Genomic DNA, 25,609 nt, shown 5'->3' with positions numbered 1-25,609 from the left:
AAAACACAGCGCACTATCATGCTTTTGAAGGAGTACTGTAGTACTGTTCATTTGAGTATATGCATTAGCTTAGAACAAAGTAACATACTGATAGGAATTAGGGAAGCATCTTAGTGCTGCTTACCTATTTTCAGTGGTGCATCTGGTGCTGGTGTTGCATATAGCAGATTTTCTGGCTTCAAATCACGATGCACAATCCCATTTGCATGCAGGTACTATAAAGAGAGAAAGTAAAAACATTTACCTGAGCATAAGATATTATGGCCAAGTGTGAGTTAACACCTTCCACCTTGCAGCAGTCCACTGACTGCTACCTGTGTGACATGGAGTCACTTAACCAACTTCCAGCAGCTTCTCACTGCAGACCTGCTCAGTATGGGATTCTTAGAAGCATCCTGAGATCTGAATGGGAAACTGCAAATTGGGAAGGCATTGTGTTTATTTGAGCAAAAAAGCTTCTCAGAAAAACATTAGTGACTTTTTAATAGAGATAACTACTAGGAAGTAATCTGACAAACACTGAGATACAGAATTCTGTCTCAGAGGAAGGCAGCTTCTATATATTATAATATTACGAGAGATAAAAAAAATTGTCATTCAGTTAGACAGACAATTTGATAATAGACAACAGTGATAAGAAAAGATGCAGCATGTGTCTTGTATAAACTATTAAAAACTTAAGAGTCCCTTGAGCAAGACTTCTAGGTCTCAACAAAACACAGCTGTAGACTCTCAGGTTTCGAACTGTCTTGCTGAAAGACATGCAGTGCATGTGAATCCACTCATCACTGGATTCATGTAAAGACGTTCCCAACTTGCAGTAATGGAAGGAAACACTTCTAGGACCTATGGCCACCTTCTATATTGCTAGAGATGGACACTATCAGAAGGGGCAAAAATGGTGAACTAGAGAAACAAATTCTGTATATCTTGATAAAACCTTCAGCAGAAATTTATAAAGCCTCCGAAGAATGGTGCTTAAGGGTAGAATCTGAGTATCTTATTTGAAAGTCTCCTAGTCTATATTTTAGTTGGAATCTTCTCTCAGCTGTGTTTTCACTGGTGGAAAAAGTTAGCATATTCATTACTAAGCCGAAAACAACAAGCTTTTGAATATCTGTCTTGCAAGTCCAGTTACAGTGTTTAAGTTAGAATCTGAGATGAATGCCTGTGTATCTCTCAGTTTCCAAACTCTAATTTGCCAGTGATTACATAACATTAAGGACAGCTCTTTCCTTGAGCATCATTTTAGCGACACTGAGTGCTTTTTAAGTGCATGTTTCTTAAGTCTAAGTGTTTGTCACACCTGTGTTTTTTTCATAGATAGGTGGCTAATTAGTTATCCAAGGTAAAAACAGACAACAATTCAATGAGGCTCATGGACTGCACTGTGCCACATCATTTACTGTGGTCAGATCTGCATGGCTGAAAAAGAAATGTGTCCAGCCTGGAAAAAAGTACACCTTTATCTGCCAATGAAGACAATCAGCAAGAATACTCCCAAAGTTTATGTCACTGATATGTCTGAAAAACAAAGGTAATAGAAGTACACCAAAAGTGCACCAAAATCAATCACATCAAGGTGGACAGAATGATGATTCTGAACTGATCTATTTTCACATCCTGAAAATCAGTTTAGCGGACTCTGTAGGAATGAGAAGAACAGATATTTCAAGTCACTGAGTGGAAAGCAGAAATTTCCAATTCACTCGTATAAAATAGTTCAGAACAAATTTGTGCAGAGAACTGTTCCAGCCAAGTTTGCAGAAAGTCTTTTCACAGGTCATTTTTTATACAGACAGACATATAATCTTAGAAACATACATGGTGTGAGATTGAAAACATCTAAAATGTCTTCTCTTCTTAGACCATTTTTATGCAAGGGAAATATGGGAAGCATTCTTGAGAAACTCTTTAATTTTTCCTCTGTTAAGTCCTGAAAGCTTGACTCCCAGGGCTCCCAAGAACCATAATGAATCATATCCATTCATTCATTTCATGATTTGTAATGAATTTACGTTCTGAACTCCCTTTTTGTTATATACCCATAAGAACTCTTTTAAAAAAATCTCCTCCTCTATTCAAGCCCAACATTTGCAAAAAATATATGATGCAAGTGCCTAACAGATGTGAATTCCCCAGATAACTTAGTTCACACCTTTCAAAAACTGACACTACAACCTCCTCTACGTTCCCTCCTCACAACACCCCAACTCTTCCTATCCACTCTACTACATCTTTGCTTAATTTTATACCTGAGAGCAAGATCTGGTACTTGGACCAGCACAGACCCACAGGTATGCTGGCAAGCCAGCCTGCTGCTGCCTGTCCCCTGCTGGCAGAAGTAATGCATGTGGACTGGGCTACCAAGTCAGACATTTAACAGATGTCTTGTTGGCATCTAGTGTATCTGAAACTTAGCTTGCTGTCAAATTATGTTGAGCTGGGCCAATATGGTTACTAGTTGTGTTGTGAACTAACAGACAAAAGGACATATAAAAAAATCCCACAGCATTTGCACTGATGGGAGACAGCTCATTCTTCAACGGCCAAGAAGAACCAGCTAGCTTCATGGAACTCCAGACTTTCAACAGGAAAGATTTCCAACTGGAGTTCTCTAAGATGTCCCTGCATTCAAACAGTCTTGTTAATGAATGTCTCCAGTACATGTAGAAACCCTACTTTCTTCTTTTCAGCCTAATCCATCTCTGTGCAAAGAAAAAACAACAGATTTGGGGAAGATACTATAAGTCTTATGATGAATGGTTGGAAGAACTGGGCTACTTTAGTCTGAAGAAAAAAAGCCCTAAGGAGAGAACTTACGACTCTCTACGACTACCTGAAAGGAGGTTACAGAGAGGAGGGTGTTAATCTCTTTTCTTCAGGTCATGTGTGACAGAAAGCAAAAAAAGTCTCAAGCTGCAGCAGAAGAGGTTTAGATTGGGTATCAGGAAGAGTTTCATCATGGAGAAGGGTGGTCAAGCTCTGTCATGGGCTACCCATGGTAGCAGTAGAGTCCATATGCCTATGGTATTTATGACATGGCATTAGGGAACATGGTTTAGCAATGAGACTTGGTAGGTCAGCTTGCTGGTTGGACCTTGGGCCTTGTTTGGTAGTTTTCATCAGTCTCAAAAGCCCAAGTGAAAAGCATCCAGCAACCATCTACTCATCACTCTGACACAGCAGCTCCTAGTATTGAAGGCTATTTGATTATTATATTGTATTTTATAAAGAGAATAGTGTTTTGAATTTTATGTGCTTTAGAAATTTTTATGGAGTTTCAGGTTCCATATAGAAACAAATTAGTTAAATTAACATAACTTACATTTATTCATAGATAATTTTCATATTGTTTTATTTCTCATATATTGATTTTAATGAATGGAATTTTCCTTTATAGTGTCTCTGTGGCATAAGTTCAAAGATAACTCTTTTTGTACTCCAGTCTAGAGTACAGCTTTGGGCATTACATACTCTCATAATACCAGAATAGTTAACCTGTGCTCTACTATTTATATACAACGTCTCTCAATGGTTAAATAATAACTAGTAGTTAAACGTGACAATCAGGAACCAAGTACCAAGTTAGACCAGGTACTGACTCACTTCACAATCCAGGCTTTGCTGAAATAGAGAATTTTTCCCACCTGTAAGATACAGATGACATTTGAAAAACATTTTAGTTCTATGGATGATTGAAGAGTTTTCAGATGCATGATGCTGTACAAATACTTAATACAGCATGCACGTAAAATGTGATTATAACATGAAGATAAAGTCTTCCAGTAACTAAAAAATCCTCCTTCCACTTTCTTTTGATTTTCAAAAGGCAATATTAAACAGTGAAACAAAGTATGGGCATAGCATTTGTCTGACTGTACTTTTGATCATTCGTGTTAGTGAAATAAGGTGAATACAGAAAATTTAGTTTTACATTATGATGATGTATTTTCCATGGCAACAACACACGACTATACTTAGAACTGGTATGCCTTGTAACATTTAGGAACTAAAACGTAAGACTTATAGCAGCATTTCATCTGGCTGATGAGATGCAGACAGAAGACAGAACAGAGCATGGCCTATGGAAGAAGTCTTATGGAAGGTGCACTCTCTGTGTGCAACAGTTTCATCAGATGAACTGGTCCATGGCACAGGGAAGACAGATTACGTTTTCTCATGTACATGCTTTTCTGTTTTTCTGAAACAGCAAAGCAGGTGCTATAAACTGGGACAGTACTGACTTTAGAGAATGTATGTCTATTTCTCTTAGCAAAGATAAATGAATAAGAAAATAAAACAAATTATATAGGATGCTCTGAAAATAACATCAGCTATTTATTTCCATGGAAACTACAAGAGATATGAATAGCACAATTACACTACTTGATAGAGCAACTTTTCAAACAAAGCGTTCTTTTTCAACATAGTCACCGCCATTAGCTATGCATTTTCATCAGCAATCAACAAGAACGTGCTCATAATTGTATAACTGTAGCAAAAGCTTGTATTTCATGTCAAAGTGATGTGAAATGCAGCACCCACCACCTCTCTGTGCTCACATCCACTGTTTGGTCTCCATAAATGTACAGCATACATTGATGAATATCAATAGTTGCCATTTTTTTCTGCACGGAGGAATTCCGTGACAGACCTTTGCTTCTTGTGCACTTCCATTTTAGATGCCATTGTGTTAGACTGCCCCTCTGCTGCCATCTGCCACATGTCAACAACATGAAACAGAGTATTTGTGGGAAGGTTCAGCCTTTACTGCCATTCCACCACTGTCTGCCTCTGGTGTCATGGGCCAACATTATAAATAAATTAGTTTTGGAACAACCCTTGTAGAAACAGCAGACACATGGAGCATTCTGTATCCAAAGAATGAATATAAATGCAAAAGAAAAAAAATAGTCAGTGAAAAAAAATATATACTTGCTAAGCACAGGGCCTTGCACATCCCACAAGCACACTTCTTCAGTTGCCAATGAGATGTATGTAGGCCAGGCAGATGAATCAGCTATACTTCAGGCACACTGTAAGGTACTGTTTTATCAGTCCACAGCATATCAGATAATCAGGGGCAAATATATTCTAGCAAAATTGATTATAGCAATCTTTCTAGTCTTTGATAAACTTTGAGGACAGACTCAGCATGATGCTAACTTGGAATAATACATAGTACCTCTTATGAAAGATAAACCAGTTAAAATACAACCAGCCTTCATCTTGGCCTTTATTCTCATGGCACAAAAATCAACTAATGACTGAATCGTTGCCATGACTCCAATTTTGACTGCAGAAGAGAAATTTTTTCTTTCAACTATTTTTTAAATCATCTTCCTAGTTGCTGTGTATGAGTTTTATTTTCTGTTTGTTTTAACCTTCAATGGCAATGGTTCCTATCAAACTTTAAAGATTTTATGACAAAAGGACAAATAAAGACTGCTTAAAACTGTTGGGTTTTTTTTTTTTAATTTTATTTATGGAACCTATTGCAGAAAACTTAAAAGAAAAAGTTAGAAAAGTAGAAAAGTAAGGCAGAAATGAACCTGGGTTATCTACTCCCATGCTCCTAGGCAGCATCAATTACATAATTTGTCCAATTTATGCTTAAAGTTCTCTCAGTACCACAGTGCACACCGTTTCTTACACACCATAGATATGGAAAGCAAATTATTCTGTTTTCAGCAAAGGCCTTTTGTGTACTTAGGACCAAACATCAGATCAGACTTCTCTCTTCTCTCATATTTTCTAGACCTGATATTCATAGAATCATAGAATCACCAAAGTTGGAAAAGACCTAAAAGATCATCCAGTCCAACCATTCACCTATCACCAATAGCTCCCACTAAACCATGTCCCTCAACACAACATCCAAACGTTCTTGAACACCCCCAGGGTTGATGACTCCACCACCTCTCTGGGCAGCCCATTCCAGTGCCTGACCACTGTTTCAGGGAAGTAGTATTTCCTAATGTCCAGCCTGAATCTCCTTTGGCACAGTTTGAAGCCATTCCCTCTAGTCCTATCACTACAAGAGAAGAGGCCAACCCCCAGCTCACTACAACCTCCCTTCAGGAAGTTATAGAGAGCAAAACAGAGAGCAAAAATAGATTCCTCCTGTTGATCTCCCACAGGCTGCACTGAATTGCACCAGTGTATTCAAAATGCAAATATGCGTTTCAGCTGAGGCCTGAAAAAATTTGCAGGACGTACTGATAAAGATGTACTTCTTTTGGCAGCATATTCCACTCCAATTTCCTTTTGATTCAGTGTAACTCTTAGGTCCTTAGTCTTTTTTTCCTACTTCTAGGTTAGTACTATTAACTATATAGGTTCATACACAATTTTGTCCTTTGCAATACAGAAAGGACATTGCATTTTGGCAAGTTTTTCTTTTTTTTTTCCTAATCCTACTACTCAACATACTTGCAGTCTTTCCTTATTTCATGTTGCTCTAAGTTTTCTTAAGTGTACTCTTTGTTCCACCATCCAGGGCTGTCAACAAAAGCAATGAAATAAGCAGACCCAGGAAGACTTTTGTTGCACCTCTGCTCTTGCTGATTCTAGCTACATCGAGAGCATTCTCTCCATACAGTCCGAACTCCACTCAGAATCACAGCACTGTGACTACATTTCTCTAACTGACTGTGAGATCATCAAGTGAAACAAGTACTAAAAGCTTTACTCATGATAAGTATGTATGATATTCTGTGTTCCTCTCCTATAGCAGTGCCTCTTATCCTGCTTGAGAAAAAAGTAGACTTATTTGGCATGATATGAACTCAACAAAAATTTTGCTGGTGAACTCCATACTTTATCTCCAGGTGCCTAACACTACTTTGTTTAATATTTACTGCTGATTATTTTTCTGGTGAGTTAAGCCAACTAGCCTATTATTTTTTCCTCTTGAAATGTGTACTACATATAGATCATTCTCTGCCTTGCTTCTATGAGAAATTACTATTAACAGTTAACTCCGTTTCACATTTAAGAAGCTTGCTCTTTAAAGAACATACTAGAGAGGGCACTGGGTGCAGCCAATTATAAAATGATCTAAATGATCTGAATAACCTCTAACCTAGCCTTTTCTTATTCTAGCCTTATATCTTACTAATCTGTAACTGGTGTTAATTGTGCTAGGCATCCAGTAACAGCTGAACTTTTAATAAAAATAAAGCAAAAAATACAAAGATGTTTCTCCTTTCAGAACATTTCATTCACCAGTGTTTCTTCATATAAGAATGACTGATTTTGCTACCATTACCTCATGCATCTCAATTTTTGTCCTGTCCTTTTCTGACTTCATTCTTCACACACATTCTTCATGTGCAATGCTTCTAACTCCAGCTTAGACAACCTGACCTATTTTCTCCTTTCTATACACTCAGGCTGTGTTTAACTCCAGGATGTACAGCCCCTGCCTGAGCACTGTCCCTTGTCTGAATGGAGCAGTAAGAAACCAGCTGACCTTTGACCACAACACTATGCTTATAGCATCCTGCCCGCTCTCAGGAATAGAGCTGCTGCTGGCAGCACTGCAGGTTCCCTTCCACCAGTAAGTAAGGAAAAATTCTCAAAATGCCTTTGTTTCCACTTGTGAGCCTTCTCAGCCTTTGAGTTTTGTGGCTTCTCCTCAAGAACCAGGGGAGTTATCCTACAAACTTGTGCCAAGCACACCTATAGTGTGACTGCTACACTCATGAACATCAGATTCACTCCTGTTATCAAAGGGCAAATTTATACTATTTTTATTATCAGGCAAGAACATCCATGTTGCATTTGTTATAAAATCAACTTTGCAAGTTCCGAAAGGGAGAACAAAATCTGTAGGTATGAAGTTAGTACTGGACAAAGAGCTATAAATACAGACATTATACCTAAAAAAGGATGAAAAAAAACCATGTTTTCTTCTCCCTTTGTAGAAATGTCTAGACATATAATTAAGCTATTTCTGTAGCCCTTAGAAAAGTGTCTCAGTGTGTAATGAAAGCTACTGCATAGTAATTTGGTTTGATTACTGCTATATAATGTTCAAGAGGGCTGTGGTTAATTGATGAAGCTTCTGAAGAGAAAGTTTAAATAAGCTTTTAATAATCTAACAGAATAGAGAGAGATTACTCATGAAAGAAGAAAATACACATTCCTGTTTCCTGTTTCTAGGAAGAAGAGTGAGCTCCCTGCTAATCACTTCACACGTACAGAAGGTCAGTCTCCATGTAATTGGTGTCTGTAATAATAATGGAGCACACAGCTTACAGCGTACAGCGAGACAAATACTCATCATTCAAAATGTACACTTAGTCATACACTCTACACTGGTGCACTTTGCAAAACAAGCTACATAGAGAAGATTGGGGGAAACTGAGAAAAATCTAAAATTTCTGTTTGTCAGGGGCTATATCCTGTTACATTCTTTTGTGTGAATCCAGTTATTTATAATTCAGACATAACTTCCCAAAACCTAAAGACTGGTACCAGATATGTGACCTGGACCTAATTGCAGTGTTACCCTACAGCAAACTAACACAGTTTCCATACCCTTAAAACTGTTATGACAGTTTTACACTTTTACACTTGTTTAAGTGACAAGTGTAAAAGGGTTATTAAGGCTACCCGACAATCTGTCATTCAAACTGTGCTATCTCTGTTGAAGTCGCTATGTAACTCCACTGCTTCAAGTGAGTCAGGCTGTATTTCTGTTGTTTCTTTCTGGGCTTCCACTTACCTCTCAGACAGAAAGTGATCTGGAACACAAAAGTGGATCTGAAAACCTGTATCACTGGACTTTGGCATTCAGGTCAAGTGATTTCTGCTGATTACGAAACAGCAAATTTAATTATTTGTTTGTTCACAGGTTAACCTACTCAGGACTATAACAGTGTATTTTGTTCATTTGTTTGTTTCAAAATGGAAAAAAAAATATTTTGGAAACACTGAGAGTGTTTTCAGAAGTGTTGTAGAGACTGAGAATTCTTGCTTAAAGAGCTTTAAAAAGAGAAGATATTGTAAGTAACACTGTCAGACCCCAGCTACAAGGGGATCAATGAAGGTGCTGTAGTAAAAGTGTGAAATCAAGTTATGCAGCCACTGTAATTTTCCCTTTTTCACTGTTGCCTTACTTCAGTGACACTGACTTTGAAACCCAATGAGTAGAAGACCATTTTATCAGTGTAGAAAACAAAAGGAATACTGATTTTCCAGAAAGACTGGGATTTTTTTTCATGTGGGTAATAATAAAAAGGAATGTTACAAAGGAGTCAAATTTTAAAAGCTTACCTACAAGCTTATTCTTTGCATTTATCTTGCTTTTACTGGTAGACAAGGAAATGTGAAAGAGAGTACACTGTTCCTCAGTACACTGACTTACAAATATTTTCATAAAACTTTGATTACTTTAAATAAAATAATATAAAAGAATATTATTTAATGGAACAAAGCTTATCTGCCTTTGTACTTTGTACAAATATGTATTAGCGCATCTAATTTGCTTCATGAATTCAGACTATAAATCTGTGTATTATTAAAACATATGCAGAAATGCATCAGTTTAGATGCACAGATCCAAATCATATTTTTTAGTTTGCTAGTCTCCATATCCAAAGGTAGGAGGAAATCACTCAGATGGGAATTTCTTAATTAAGCAGTAAGATTATATACAAATTTAAGTTAAACTCCAAAATTACTTTCTTTTACATTTGGAACTGTTTTTATGTATGCTAATGCTTCAGGAGAGTAAAGCAGCAATAACAATGACAACATTTTACCAGGTGTGATCGCAGCAAATCACATACAGCCATTTCTGCACAGTCTAACATATGTAGGAGAAGATAATGCATACACCTTCCCACGCAAACCAGTTTCTGCAAGGAGCTGACTGCATGAAGTTCTCTGAGACTGTAAGTAGGACACAGCACCAGAGAAGGCAGAACAGCTTTGCTGCAGCTTTGCCTCAGATCCATGCAGAAGAGCCACCCACTTAAAGAATCTCTGAACTCACTGAACAATTAGCATACATTAATGCTGTTCTTCACACAGCCACTCTGCTCAGACATTCTTTTTCTGCATGCCTAGAGTGAAATGGGCAAGGATGCTGCTTCTTTTCCTGAAGCTGGGCATTGCACAGGGAAGCTTTCTCACTACAGTCTCATTACCTATTCTAAGGCAAGCAGCACAGGCCTGCCTTCAGTCAGGTTTCTTAACAAAATGGCAAAGAATGTATGTTGTTTTGGGAAAATGCAGTCATTTGTGATGAAATTCAAAAGAACTGAGTATCAGATGCAGAACAGTGCCACCGAATTGTAGAGGGCAGAAGCCAGTTAAGTTGTGTGACTCTGTGTGCCAGAGCTGCAGTACATGTCAATTTTCCACAAGGAGGAGTTGCAAAAACACGAACAAAAATAAAATTAAACACCAGCCCTCCAACCCCCAAAAAAGTCCCTGCACAAAACAAAAAACAACAACAACAAAAAAAAACAAACCACAAAAGACCAAACCGCAGGAAACCTGAAAAAAAAAACCCACCATTAACTCATTATGGAAAACACATGCCAAAAACTAGTGGTCCTGCTCCTTATACCGGCACTCATTCCCTCGGTAGTTCCCCATGACACACAGCACCTCTCTGCATGACCTACTTTACTCACAGTACCACATAAAATCCTTCAAAATGTGCCGAGCTTCTACAACAAACTATAATTTATAAAGCTATAAACAAGAAGAACTGGCAACAAGCAGGAAATTTAATTATTAATAATATTTAAGAGGTATTAAAGATGCAATTGTTTTAAGACTAAAATGAAAGAAAACTCAAAAGGCTCATAAATCGACTGCATATGCCTTGGTAAATTAATACTATTATAGGAAAGGTTAAAGACCTTTTAGAAAACACAGTTCATAAGATTCATTTCCATTCTAGGTTTTCAAGCCTGAATTTGTTTCTAGATTATGACATTAACAGCGTAAATTTTTATCACATATGGCAGGGTACCAGCAATGTTTCTGAAGGAATGACATATATAAAAAAATCAAAGCCTTAAAAATTACCTGTGCATTCAAAAACAGAATTGCATGCAATTAAGAAATTCTCATCTTTTCAAAAAAAGGAGTAGGTGAAGATGATTAGAGATGATTAGTCTGTGGATATCTCTATTATGTAGGTGATAATCTCCTTTAGAAAGCTCTCTCAGATTGTATATGAATATAATTATTTGTTTTCTGGAAAGAAACTTGTGCAGGCTTCTGAATGTGAAAGAACCATTTAGATTCTTCTGGAAAATGCAACAGCTTTGTCGCATGCAGTACTTCTTTTTTTCTCACTGCCTAATGCTCAATTGGAATTCTGAAATACCACGTCACCTGCAGAAATGTTGAACTGTAAACATGAATCTTCCATCAGCTCACAGGTCTTCAAAAAGATCAGCAACAGATCCACATGAGATGTTTTGTCTGTATATAACAAAGAAATATACCTGTGTGCTCAGTTCTCTGCAACAGAACTTCAAGCAACATTGTCCCTTTTTGAAGCTTGTCAGATTACTGATGCCTAAAATACAGAATGCTACAGTACACTCCTTGGTGAGATCCACTGGTAACAGAAAACACAAAAGTAGATTTTATCTAAAACTCAATTTCGTCTGTCAAAAAGTATCAATTATGTTTTCATGCTTATTTTTCCTAGTTTCTACATATTTCATTCAACCCCCAAATCTGCTGTTACAGCAGAGATGTCCAAAAGAACCTAAAAAAAGTTTAATTTTTGTTTCTCAACTACTGTGCCATATTTTTCTGAGAGTTCAGAAAAATTTGGTAAAAAATATTTTAATGGAACAAAAATATGATGTCAGGTAGCAAATCCCTCCAAGATTCACAGCTCGGGACCTGAAAAGGAAAACTTGGTATTTTGATTTTATTTCATGGGCAGATGGTATTCCCAATACAATGGGAAGAACATTTTCCAATCTGCAGATCCTGGGGCTATTTTTGTAGAAAAGCAACAATAATTCATAACAAACTCCAATAACGTAAGTGTTTTCTGCACTAAGTAGTGACAAAATACGGGTATCAGCATGTCACCACCTCCAACCTGGACTCAGCTTCTGCAGTCAGAAAAGCTGCTCATGTCAAAGGAGTCCAGGACAGAAAATCAACTCAGATGTACTGTCTTACAAGATCATCTTGGAAGAGATGTTAAAGCACGTGTGAAGCAAAGAGGTGATCTGAGACAGCTAGCATAGCTTCACCTAGGGCACATGATGCCTGACCATTTTGGTAGCATTCTACAACTAATAGTATCAGTGGACAACTGATGCCACCCACTTGGACTTCTGCAAGGCATTTCACAGGGTCCTACAACATATCTTTATCTTACTGGAGAAATATGGATTTGAAGGCAGGAATATTTAAGAGAACAGTAAGTTGGTTGGATGGACCACAGTCAGAGGGTTGTGGTCAATGGTTCTATGTCCAGATGGAGGCCAGTGACAAGTAGCATCCGCCAAGTGTCTGTCTTGACATCAGTGCTCTTCAACATCTTTATCAATGACATAGATAATGGGACTGAGTGCACTGTCAGCAAGTTTGCAGATGACATCAAGTTGAGAGGTGCAGCTGATACAGCAGAAGGAAGGGATGTCATGCAGAGAGACCTGAACAGGCTTGAGAAGTAGGTCCACAAAAACCTAATGAGGTCCAACAAGGCAAAGTGCAAGGTGTTGCTCTTGGGTAGGGGTAATCACTGATATATGGACTGACTGGGAGTAGAAATTATTGATAACAGCTCTGGGGAGAGAAGGTCTTGGAGGTTCTGGTGGAGGGGAAGCTGGACATGAGGGCTGGCAGCCCAGAAGGCCAACTGTATCATGGATTACACCAAAAGAGGGGTGGCCAGCGGGGCAAGAGAGGTGATTGTCCCCCCTCCACTACGCCCTCATGAGGCCCCATCCAGAATACTGCATCCAGATCTATGCCTTCAGCACAAGACAGATGCAGAACTGTAGGAGCAAGGGCAGAGAAGGACCATGAGGGTGATCAGAAAGATGGAGTACCTCTCTTATGAAGAAAGGCTGAAGGAGCTGAGCTTGTTCAGCCCAGAGAAGAGAAGGCTCCAGGGAGATCTCACTGGGGCCTTCTAGTACTTGAGGAGAACTTACTAGCAGGAGCCAGAATGACTTTTTACACAGGCAGACAGGAAAAGGGGGAGTGGCTTTAAACTAAAAGAGGGGAGACTTAGGTTAGATGTTTGGAAGCAATTCTACAGTCAGAGCGTAGTAAGGCACTGGCACAGGCTTCCCAGAAAGGTTGTGAACACCCTACCCCTGGAGGCTGGATGGGGCCCCAGGCAGCCTGATCTAGAGGATGGCAACCCTGCCCATGGCAGGGGTTTGGGACTGCATGTACTTTAAGGTCCCTTCCAAACTAAGTCATTATATAACTCTACAATTACAGCTTACAACTAGAGAAAACATCACCCACACGTGACAAACTGCAGTGAACTCTATTAAATAAATGGAAGTCCTTCTGTTATCCTCAATGAAAGCAAAGCCCTTGTACTAGTTTTTTTATTACATGCTACCACCATAATTCAAATATATTGCTAGCCTTGGTCAACATAATGCCAACACTGTAGCTCTCAAAGAGAGCTAAGGCCCTCTTCTTCAAAATGATGAAAATAAAAGCAGTGAGCATCATTCAGTTACACTATTACTTTCATTGCTCTGAGGGATGAAAAACAATTTAAAATGTAAAACAATTAAAAATCAGTAAATAATGTTTAAACGTGTAATGAGAAAGAAGCATGTCAACTGTTAAGAGGAACATGCTCTTTAGGCCTCAGTCACTAATTGGCTAAGTTACTATTGACTAGAGTAAGAAAACAATCTGACTGAGGAACTATGAAGATTCTGATGGAAAGTTACGTCCCCTCATTACATCCTAATAAATAACGACACCATTTAAATGTGCTTCCAATCATAGAGACTTGGCTTACTATGACTTCAGTTATGAATGTGGAATACAGCAAAGAAAGATTCAGACAAAAATTCAAAGCCTTTCACAGTGCAATGCGGTAAAAATAAGCCCTCCTTATTTAGCCTTTTCAGCCTTTGGTTGAACAGATTTGCTAGACTAAGAAGTGCCAATGGAAAAAAAACGTGTTAATTTTAACATGTTTCAGAACACACTGTGCTAATCCTACTTCAGATGAGCCTGTGATCATAAAACTGCAACTGTACTTGGCACAACAGCAGATACAAACGTAAACACTGAAGAAGAAAACAGCAGTCTGCCTTTGGATTATTTACGGAGCAAAACGTAGTAATCTTCGAAGGTTTTGATCAACCAAACTTCATGCAGAAATCACAGTTATCAATGTGTCTGGATTTCAATACGGTATTTGATATTATTTTAGATCAATTACTGCATTAGCAGATGTTTGAACTGAAGAAAATGGAGATGAGTAGGAGAAATGGAAAGCAGATGGGCTAGCATGGGGTGGTGGAAAAGTGAAGCTAATAAAGGATGGAACTATTTTTTCTAGCATTTTCACTTGTTTAGTATTTCCTAACTGCAAAAATTTAGTGCACCCTTCTTTTACTGAGCGGGAGAGCATTACCAGTACTCTCAAAAGTAACACTCCGGGAGAAAAAAAAATTAATCCATAAATAATCTTGAGGGTTTTGAAAAGTCAGTATCAATAAATGCAAAGTCATCCATTTAGGTATTAATGGCAGGATTTATTTGTTACCTGGTAGTGTCTTAGATGGAACAAATTAGTAAAGCTTACCTCTAAGAGTTGCTCATCATTTATGTGCCACCAATAAGAAATAGTTTTGAAAAAGTTAAATGCTATCCAAGGGCAAAGCAGGTGAAGACAGGCAGTGGCAGAAGGCAGTGGAAAGTACTTAACTGATGGCAGAAGGAAATTTCTTCTGAACTGGGAATCAATGGGGGAGCGGGAAGGCTGCTGTGTTGATGCCAAACCTTCCTTGTTCAGCAATGCAAAACAAAGGTTTGATGAAGGATTTGACCACTGCCTGTAACTAAAACACTTGGCAGGGTGGAAGGATATGATTTAAGTAAAGGATTCTTGGCAAACAAAACAGCCAGAAACTAGCTATGAATATCTTTAGGCTAGAAATAAGAAAAAGGCTCCTAACTGTGAAAGTCACAAGTATTGAGGGCAACCTTCCAAGAAGTGTAGAGGTCAAAATACAAACTGCTGTTCAGTACACTTAAAAGAGGGCTACAAGATATAGTCTGTGTGGGCAGAGACTGCAGTAAAGAGCAAAAGGAATACACAGCCCAGCTTTCCCTGTAACTGCAACGGCTGGTTCTGAGCAGATGCCTGCTCTCTGCCAAGGGCACAGAAAGGCAGATAGGCAGCTGCCCTCAGTCCTTCCAGGAGATGGGAGGCAGCAATCTGCTGGGGCCTCCTTCTCCTCCATCTCCTTCTCTTTGTCATGCATCTTCTGCTTCCTAGCCACCATTACCCACAGTGTGTGTTGGGCTATCTTCCCTTCTTTATCTTCTCCTCTCCCCTCTTTTTTTTTTTTCCCCTATTCTTGCTCTTTGAATGGCTTTCAGTTGCAACTTCTCATGGTTTCTGTGTGTTGTGCTGCACAACTGAAAAATTTTGGGACTCTCCCACCATGCATGAAATACTACTGATCATTTAAGTGTAGGCCATCATTTGTGCAGTGGGGTTGGAGGAGGACAGTAAGACTGGAAGCAAGTAAGCCAAAAGAGAAACAGTGAGCTAGACGGACATTGTTCCATCAATGAATTGGAAACAACAGCTGAACAGAATAATTCTACGATTCTATGATCCTTATTTGAGAATTGATTTCATTTTGGAGGGTTAGCCCCACTAAGGGACTACTTCTGCTCAGCTCAGGCAGCAGTATACGAAGTACTGTAAGTAAGGAATGGAAAATGACTCTCCCATCCGCTCAGAGCTGTACTGGAGGAATTTCAGAGAAGGAATGTCTTCTGTCAGACAAGCACAGTCTGAACTGCAAGGCTGCTAATAGCATGTCAGAAGGGAATGATGTAAAGGGATGCAAGCTCCAATTCAAGGGATGATGTAGAGAAGAGAGATCTTAGAGCTTTGAGGAAATGATAGAAAGGGAAGTTACAGCTAAAAATTACTTCTTTCAGTCTGCGAGGCTCAGAGAAGTGACGCACATGTTTTTCCCACACTTCTGTCAAGAACCAAAGATGGCGCTGCAAGATTACAAGGCTGAGCTTCTGCCTCATCTAAGACAAGGTCTCTCGTTTACAATCTTTTGCTTGTATTTTTAAATTTGGGGAATTAACATTCTTATCTTCCATAAGTCTGCTAATAGATTGTTTATAATTCATTTAGATGCTAACATTGCATGTTAAAAACAGTTTTCAGGAATGACTTTTTCCACTTTTCTCTCTTGCTTTTCACATCACACAGGCCTAAATAGTCAAGACACTTGTATTTTCTCTCTGTCGTGGGCCAGCTCCTCATCTCTACTATCACATTGACCTCCCATTCAGGCTTGTGTACCCCCTTGCACTGCTTCTGTTGCCCATGTGCTGTCACCATGACCTGTGACTTCAGCTCACCTCCACCTCTGTGCATCTGCCAGCACCCAGACAGCACACCCAGTAACACACACAGCTCTGTCATTTCCCTTGTACAGCACAGAGAAATGGCTTCACATTACCATCAGAGATGAACAGCATTCAGCAGTGAGTACAGTAAAATATCAACTCCTATCGAGGGTAGCTATCATTTCTGTTGCTGGACACCTGTATAACGTTGACAAACACACCAATGTGGGGTGCAGAAATAAGATGCACAAAAATAAGATTTGGCAGAATGATCATGAGTGTTTATTTTTAATAATTTTTCCTTGAATATGTATGCCTGCAATAGTATCTAGTAATGGAGGTCTCCCAGAAAAGCTGACGTCAAGCTCAGATTCCCTGGTAAGAAATACATTAATTGGATGTCTAGGTCATTATGAGCAGAAATTAAACATACAATCTGATTTAGATCCAGCAAAAAGTGGAAGATTGTTGGGGAAGCAACTGCTGTTTCTCAAGACATCAGGTAAACACCTGGAACAGAGAAGATGAATGGAAAGGAAGCTCACAGATGTTCCCTAATCTCTCGGATGAGAAGCTTTCCTATAGAAATTTGAGAGCAAAAGCTGGTCTTAAGTTTGAGAAAACTAGTGAGAAATTACAATTCTGATAGTGGAACAAGGCTTGATGATCCCAGAGGATCTTTACAACCCTGCATTTCTAATGAAGCACAACCTTACCATTTAAACTACTTAAACTAGACCCAAGGAGAATACTGAAACAAAAAGCTGAATTTCAGACTTGACTATTCACAGGCTTCAACAGCAAGTAGCCCTGTGAAGTCTGGATGCTGATTTCCAACCTGTGACATCAACAAGACAAACTTTCAACTGCCACATCTGCTCCACTGGCTTCAGTGCAGTACTGATGACCCACATGGATGGAGGATCACATCAAGGTAAAAGTTGCTCTTCTACATAATGCTTATCTATGTTTCAGTATAGACATGCTTTTTTTCCCCTGCTAAATCTGTGAACAGAAGTCTGGGGCTTGAGCTGATAGTTAAGAGCAGTCAGCATTCAATATCTGTGAGCTTGTGAAGATGGGAGTAACTGTGTTTAGGCACATATGACTAAACAAACGAAGAGCAGCTTCACATAATCCGATGCTGTTTCCAAACAATGAAATAGGCATTATCAGGCACACTGTCCAGTGCAAGATTTAGCAGAAATAGATGAGAATTATAACAATGATGAAAATGCCAGTGATTTCAACCACTTAAATAATGTTTACTGCATTTAATTTCCAGATAACTTAATTATTTAAAGTGTCATTGTGTTTCAGCTATCTTATCCTAGCTTTGGAAGCTTTTATCATTGAATTGTTAACAGCATGCATATGAACTGTGTACAAAAGCCCATTTTCCACACACAAAAAAATAATACTGAGCAGTCAGTGTTAGTTTCCAAATATTATGTTACACAGAAGACTGAATGCATATAACTACACATTAGCCAACAGTACACTAAGTTAAAAGAGATGCACTGCTCTTAAAGCGAGGCACTCAGGTAAGCAATTTGGTAAATGTTGGTGCAGAATTCAGAGCTGTGCAGCACACTGGCACTGCTCCATGTGGAGCAGTGCACTTGCACCTGGTGTACTACTGTCCATAGGTACTCTGATGCTTCTGCCTGACAAGTTGTGCTGACACACACTGGGACACCAACCGACAGCTGGTCCAACTGTCATCTTGAAAGCAAGGAGAGAGGTCATGGTGACAGCAACTGGTTCCATCAGGAAAGTACTAAGTAGTTGGTTTGTATTTCCTTAATCAGTTCTTGCATAAACCTTCAGGAAATTAAGACAGATTGAATCTAAAGATATGATTACCTGGCATGAACTAAATTTGCAAAAATGAGTTAGTACAATCCCTAGAAATACGTGCAGTTTTAGAAAAATATTTGCCAAAACCAAAGCATTTTGAAAATTAGAATTGGACGTAAAATCAGTAGTCCAAAGGTCTCCAGTTTTTGAGAAAGTTCTACTGGTTTCAGCACACTGGTACACAGCACCTAAGGTGGTACACACTGCATCTTAAAGACTGAGTACCTTTTCAGGAAAAATGCCAGAAGCAAAAAAACCCAAAGCAATACTAAACAAACAAATAAATAAATAAATAAAATCACGTACTAAAAGGAGGCCTTAATTGTAGCAGCTAACAGCTGTTGTTTTTCAAATGGCTGCAGGCCATTTGCATTCATTTTTTCCTGCTATATCTCAGGAATTGTTGCTGATTTACTTTTTTTTTTTTTTTTTGTGTGTGTGTGTGTGTGTGTGTGTGTGTGCTTTAAGAACATCAGCTTTCAAGGCAAATTCCATAAAAAACTGCCACTGCAATGGTGCTGGACAAGACGACCTCTAGAGGTCCCTTCCAACCCCTACAATTCTGTGATTCTGTGGTTACATGTCCACTTAAAATATCCTTTCTTCTTATCCTTGCTGTGTGGTGAAGAGACAAAAACTCACACACCCTGTATTTAACAAATGCTTTTAATTCTACCAGTTAAGGCCACAACATGAGTAATATCCCCTGACAATGCAGAGGGTGCTACCAATCTTGCAGACCTTCATTGCTGCTCTCATTGTTTTTGTCTTATGTTGCTCTTTATTTTAAATCTGGTAAGATAAATGTCTGAAGATTTCTTCCTTTCCCCCAGCCAGCAGGGCTCCAAGGAACCCCTAATGACCTGAGGCAGGTGGAATTCAAGCACTTGGATCATCTCTGTGAAGGGATCAAATCCACCTGTCAGTGCTGATGTGGCCATAAATGCCACAGTCAGCAACAGGATGCTGCAGAGTAACACACACCTTGATCTTGCAAGAAGATGTTAAGGTGTACAAGCTTTGCAGAGGGCTGATCTTTACTGCTTTGGAAGGGATAACTCAGTATCATCTTAGATTTCACCTTTTTTGCCCAGATTTGATGCTGGGTTTATTCCAGTCTCATCCAGGTCACGTTTCAGAGCACATCTGTTTCCAACATACCCTTTCCTTTTTTATGTTGAAAAGGGGTAAGGAAGCATACTAATATATAACATAACATAAGACAACATGACACAACACAACATAACATAGGAACAGGTTGCTCAGTAAAGTTGTGAATGACTCACCCTAGAAACACTGAAGACCAGGCTGGCCGTGGCTTTGATCAACCTGTTCCACTGGGAGGTGTCCCTGCCTATAGCACGGGAGTTGAAACTAGGTGATCTTAAAGGTCCCCTTCCAACCCAAGCCATTCTATGATTCTGTGATTCTATAAGTGATGTTCTAAACACATTATTTCTAACTTTAGGTTTCAAAAGGCTGTACATATTTAACATGAAGAATGCTATACTGAGAAGTTAACTTCTTTGAAATAAAAAAATTGAGCTACATTACTAAATTACTTTAAAATTTTTCTTAGTTTATTAAAATCTATCTTCTGTACACTATATATATAAGCTCTGTACATCTATCCATATATATTTAGTATCAGCCTTGGAGTCTAAGGAGCACACTAGTGTTATCAATGAAACCTACAGTGAGAGTCATCTTTAACACATACTTATTAGAAGGAACACTGGCATATTGTTTGCCAGTAATGCTACCTTGTTTATAAGAAAGTTAACACTAAAAACATGGTAAATGCGACAAAAGAACACCTACATTAGAATTAAAGGAAGAGTGGGCATACACCTACTTTGAAAACATTTACTACTTTGAAAAACATTACCTTCTCCACAATTCGCAAATTTCGTGAGTGGCATTTTCCTGGAAATATGTGAGGAAATGCAGAGAAAATTTCAGAGCTGTCTCATCATTACTCTCTGGAGGTTGTTCATCAGTAAACTCCCATTTAGTGAAACCACACAACTAAACTAAGCCAATATTGTCCCATTTGTCTGTGTTGTTACAGAAACAGCAGTCTCTGCATCTAATTATCATTAAGTATTAAATACAATTGCTGACATTATCACTGAGTGTAACAACAGCTTTTTAGGAGTACAAATATTACTTAAACATTTTGCTCTCACAAATTTGTTACTTTAAAATAAATTTGGCACATTTAAGTATAAAATTAAGAGGAAATAAAACCAGCAGCTGAAAAGAACTACAGTACACTAAGTGATGCATCTTGTTTTGTTACATGTCATATGGTTACTACCATTACATAACTAAGTAGCTTTATGGGCCTTTTCCTGCAGTGGAGAGGAGGGACAAAAGCCTGAGAAGTAGAATTAATTTTGCTTCAGTAGAAAAGATTAAATTCACAGAAGGTTCAGAGATGGGTCTCTGATCTCTCAATATTTGAGGTGTATGCTTTGATGCATTTCTCTGCTGAAATGTTGGACTGTGTGACAGAGGTTTAGGAAATTAGAGGGCACTTAAGAGGGCATTTATGGCTCACCATACCGTGTTTCTATTCATTCATCACCCATGAGCACAAACACAGCAGTTCACAACTAAAGATGACAAGACAAACTACAGAGAAGGTTCTTGTGGTATCTGATATCTTATACCCCAAGTACAGTGTTAAAGGAATGGCAGATAACCTCCTTCCTTCCTCAAATGCATTTCAGAGCACAGAATGTTTATAAAATACAGTATTTTTCTACTCTTCTGTGAGTGTTACAAGTTACACAGAACAGCAATAAGCTAAAGCAGAATAACAAGCAACCAGTCAGGAACACCAATGACAGAAATACCTGCAGTTGCTTCTGGAATGGCACACTTCTGTACATTCAGTGCTTCTCAAAGAATCACAGAATCCTTACAGCTGGAAAAGGCCTCTAATATCTACCCTCAACCATCCACCTACTACCAATGCTGCCCATTAAACCATTTTTTGGTTTACAAAATTACACATTTCTTGAACGTTTCCAGGGATGGCGACTCCACCATCTCCCTGGTCAGCCTATCCAGTTCATGACCACTCTTGAGGAAAATAAATTTTTCCTAATATGCCATTTGAACTTCCCATGGTGCAACCAGAGGCCATTTCCTCTTGTCCTACTACTAGTTATGTGAGAGAAAAGGGTGACCACCACCTCACCTTATCCTTTCAGGTAGTGGTAGAGAGCAAGAAGGTCTCCCCTGAGCCTCCTCTTCTCCAGTCTAAACAATCCCAGCTCTCCCAGCTGCTCCTTGTAAGATCTGTGCTCCAGACCCCTCACCAGCTTCACGGCCCTTCTCCGAATATGCTCGAGGGCCTCAACTGTTTTCCTTATAGTAAGGAGCCCAGAACTGAAGACAGTACTCAAGGTGCAGTCTCACCAGAACTGAGTACATTGGGATAATCATCTCCCTTGTTTTATTGGATACACTATTTCTGACACAAATGAGGATGCCACTGGCCCTCTTGGTTACCTGGGCCAAGCATCGACCAACACCCTCAGGTCTGTTCCTCTTCCAACCAACGCCCTCAGGTCTGTTCCTCTTAAGTTTTCCAACCACTATGCTCCAAGCCTGTACTGCTGCCTGGGGCTTTTGTGGCCAAGGCACAGGACCTGGAACTTAGTTCTGTTGCACTTCATTCCATTGGCCTCAGCTCAGTGATCCGGCCTCTCCAGATTTCTCTGAAGGCCCTTCCTACCCCCAGGCAGATCAACACTTCCTCCCAACTTTGTGTCATCTGCAAACTTAATGAGTTGGTGCACTCAATCCCCTTATCCAGATCCTCGGTGAAGATATGAAACAAGACAGGCCCTGATATTGACCTCCAGGGAGCAACACTTGTGACCAGTCACCAGCTGGACTTAACTCCATTCACCACTGCTCTGGGCCCAATCATCCAGCCAGTTCTTTACTTAGCAAAGAGTGTACCTGTCCTGATCATGGGCTGCCAGCTTCTCCAAGAGAATACTGAGGGAGGCAGTGTGAAAGGCTTTGTTGGACAGATTATATCAACAGCCTTTCCCTCATCCACCAAGCTGGTCACCTGGTCACAAAAGGAGATGAGGTTAGTCAAGCAGAATCTGTCTTTCATGAATTCATGCTGCTGTGCCTGATCCTTGGTTTGTTCTGCACATATGGTATAATCTCACTCAAGATGATATGTTTCATAATCTTTTCTAGAACCAAGCTCAGGCTGACAGGCCTGTAGTTCCCTGGATACTTCTTATAACCCTTCTTGTACATGAGAGTTCACACTGGCAAGACTCCAATCCTCTGGGACCTCTAAGGCTGACCAGGAACACTCACAGATTCATAAAGCAGCTTGACAATCTTCACCAGCTCTCTTAGCATTCTCAGGTAGATCCCATTTGGCCCCATGGACTTGTAACAGTCCAGATGGAGTAGTAGGTTTCTGTTTCCATCTGAATTCTGCTTCCCATCCCAGACTTCCAGGCCAGGGGGTAGAGTATCTGTTATCAGTTATGAGGATAACTGGTCTGACTTTTAAAGACAGATGTGAAGAAGAACATTGAGAACCTCAGTCTTTTCCTTATCCTTAGTGATCACAATCCCTGCTGCATCCAGGAAAAGGTGGAGATTCTTCAAAAAAATTTTTTTTTTTTTTACTATAGTAGTTAGGTCCACCCTATGTCAGTCCAAGGTATCAGCCTTGGGGACCTCTCTCCTGATTCATCAAGAATCAAGAACTCTATAATTTTGTGGATGCACTGCCCAAGACAGCTCCTGACCTCCACATCTCCCACCAGTAGTTCTCTGTGAGCAGCAGGTCTAGTGGGGCAACTCTCCTGGTAGGATCTCTTAATAGCTGCATCAGGAAGCTAGGGATTCTCATAACATGCCTCATGGGCAGGCTTTTGTGGGTATTTTGGGGCTGAAGGGTCTTGCATTTGAAGGGCTGTCAGCTTTTCATCACCTCTGGATGCAGAAGAGGATTTTGGAAGGGGCTGTGTCAAGATGATTTTACTTGACTGTTGAGGGAAGGCAATGCAGAAGGCATTTGTTCCCATGATCTCTGGTGGGTGCGCCAGCAGGGAAGCAAAAACAACTACCTTATTTGTCTGGTGTAGTTTCTACATTTCCAAAGCTTCATGGAAAGATTTCAGCCAAAGAGCCTTGCAAAGCACACAACACCCTGGACACAGCCCTGAAATGAATCTCAACTCACCCAAGAGGAACTGTTTATTATCAACAGTCCAGTGAGTTTTTCCTTTTTTTTTTCCCCTCAGCTGTGCCATACCAAATTAAAAAAAAAAATTAATTTTCCTTGCCTAAATAAAACATCAACTTCAAGATTTTAAACATAATCATCAAACTGAAAATGAACAGAATGCTATGAACCAGCCCACAACTGTTCTCTGATTAGGTACATTAGGTTGTATTTTACTCCAAAAAATTATTCTAAGAAACTATTCAAGCACAAGGTCATAACAGAAGAAAAGATCAGGAAGAAAAGTAAGAGGTAACATCAAAATTTACTTTTAAAAAGCCACATCTACTTTTCAAATGCCCATCCTGCCTAGCAGTTTAAGTATATCATGTAAAGCAACTCCAACGTGAACGGCTGCAGTGATCCCTGAATCTTTGCTCTTGCATTTTGAGACTACTGATTCTATACATTCCAGTAACAGAACAAGTGATGGAAAAATGGTGCCTTGTGACTGACTTGTCCTACTTCAGAGAGGCCACTAGCAGTGGATTGAACTGGAGCTCTTTTTCTTTCTCTTACCGGAGTGCTGCTGTGAGATTACTGCATTTGAATGGCATAGACACAGCATTCATAACAGACATCTTGAAAGCAGCCCACTGTGCTGCAACATATGATAAATCATGGCAGAGATCATTTTAACTGCTGGGGTATGGACTGCTTGCGTGAGATGCAGCAGCTGGTCCTGCCTATCCTTCCCCTCTGCAAAATGCCACTGATGGATACAGAGCATGTATCACTGCACTGCATGGTTTTGAGAGCAGAATGTGGAGAAAGTGCCTCCACTGAAGGATTTGTGATGTGAAAGAAGTCAGGGAGGGTCTCTCAGAAGCAAGAGAAAGGACTGACACAAAAGGAAGAGGGGGTGGAAGCCCTTTTTCCACATATCCACTCTTCAGAACTTTAGCAACACAGTTATATCTACGCTTGTTTTTTTTAGGGACAAAGTCCATTCAGTAATTTCAATTACATGTTGCAGGCAGCTAATTACTTTGAGACTTTAGCATTCACCTCTCTCTCTAGGTTGAAAAAAAAAGAAAAAAAAGAAAAGAAAAGAAAAAAAGCAGTCAGGAAAAGTGGTCTTTTAGTCCTGTCACCAGGAGAAAAACTACAACACAAGACAGACCACTGTCAATATACACCTGGAAGCTCATGTGGTGCTCAAATTACAAACACAGCAATGAAGCACACTTGGAGGAAAAGAGCACTCTTATTATTGAGAGATGTGGAGTGTTAAGTTTCTAGTTTGTGAATTAGTTCAATTATTCATCCTTCCAGTGACACCCCTTTCAGTATCTAAACTGAAGCTATAGGAAAGAACAGAACAGACCCCCTAGCAGAGTCTGCTATGACACGACGTATGGAAAAAACTTCCAATGAAAGGAAGGGAGATTTAGATTGGACATAAAGAAGAAGTTTTTTGCAACAGGAATGGTGAGAGACTGGCACAGGTCACCCAGACAGGTGGTGGATGCCCCATCCCTGCAGACATTCACGGTCAGGCTGGACAGGGCTCTGAGCAACCTGATCTACTGTAAGTGCCCCTGTTCATTGCAGAGGAACTGGACCAGATGATCACTGGGGGTCTCTTCAAACTCAAATAATTCTGTGATTCTATGTACAAAGCTAATCTATGATGAACTTTTTGTTAGTAACAAACTTCTACAACTTATCTCGCTACTTTATAACAGAGTTTTAAACTTTGATTATTAAGTGAAATACATAATTTTAAGGCTCCAAAACTGAGACAGATTTTTTTTTATTGCACACTTTTCAAAGTTCTTTATAACAACATGAAAACTTGCACCAATGTGTCACACAAAAAGATGTAAGAAAACTAGTGAAGAAGGCACAGTAAAACGGAAGAAAAAGTACCTTGCAGCCTCA

The 25,609-nt window shown here is 39.4% G+C and overlaps 1 protein-coding gene across 1 annotated transcript in view; it reads right to left on the bottom strand.

Annotated features, from left to right (window-relative positions):
* Positions 1–25,609, bottom strand: part of CAMK4 (calcium/calmodulin dependent protein kinase IV) — a 142,955-nt gene that overhangs the window by 15,464 nt on the left and 101,882 nt on the right. Inside the window, exon 6 of the mRNA XM_065744144.1 lies at positions 125–215. Coding sequence (XP_065600216.1) covers positions 125–215 — 91 coding nt within the window. The remainder of the gene's footprint in view (positions 1–124; positions 216–25,609) is intronic.

The sequence above is a fragment of the Cyrtonyx montezumae genome, unplaced genomic scaffold, assembly GCF_038088225.1.
Source record: "Cyrtonyx montezumae isolate F1298 unplaced genomic scaffold, pur_monq_1.0 scaffold_30, whole genome shotgun sequence".
Classification (NCBI taxonomy): Eukaryota; Metazoa; Chordata; class Aves; order Galliformes; family Odontophoridae; genus Cyrtonyx; species Cyrtonyx montezumae.
This window is presented reverse-complemented; position numbering and strand designations above follow the sequence as displayed.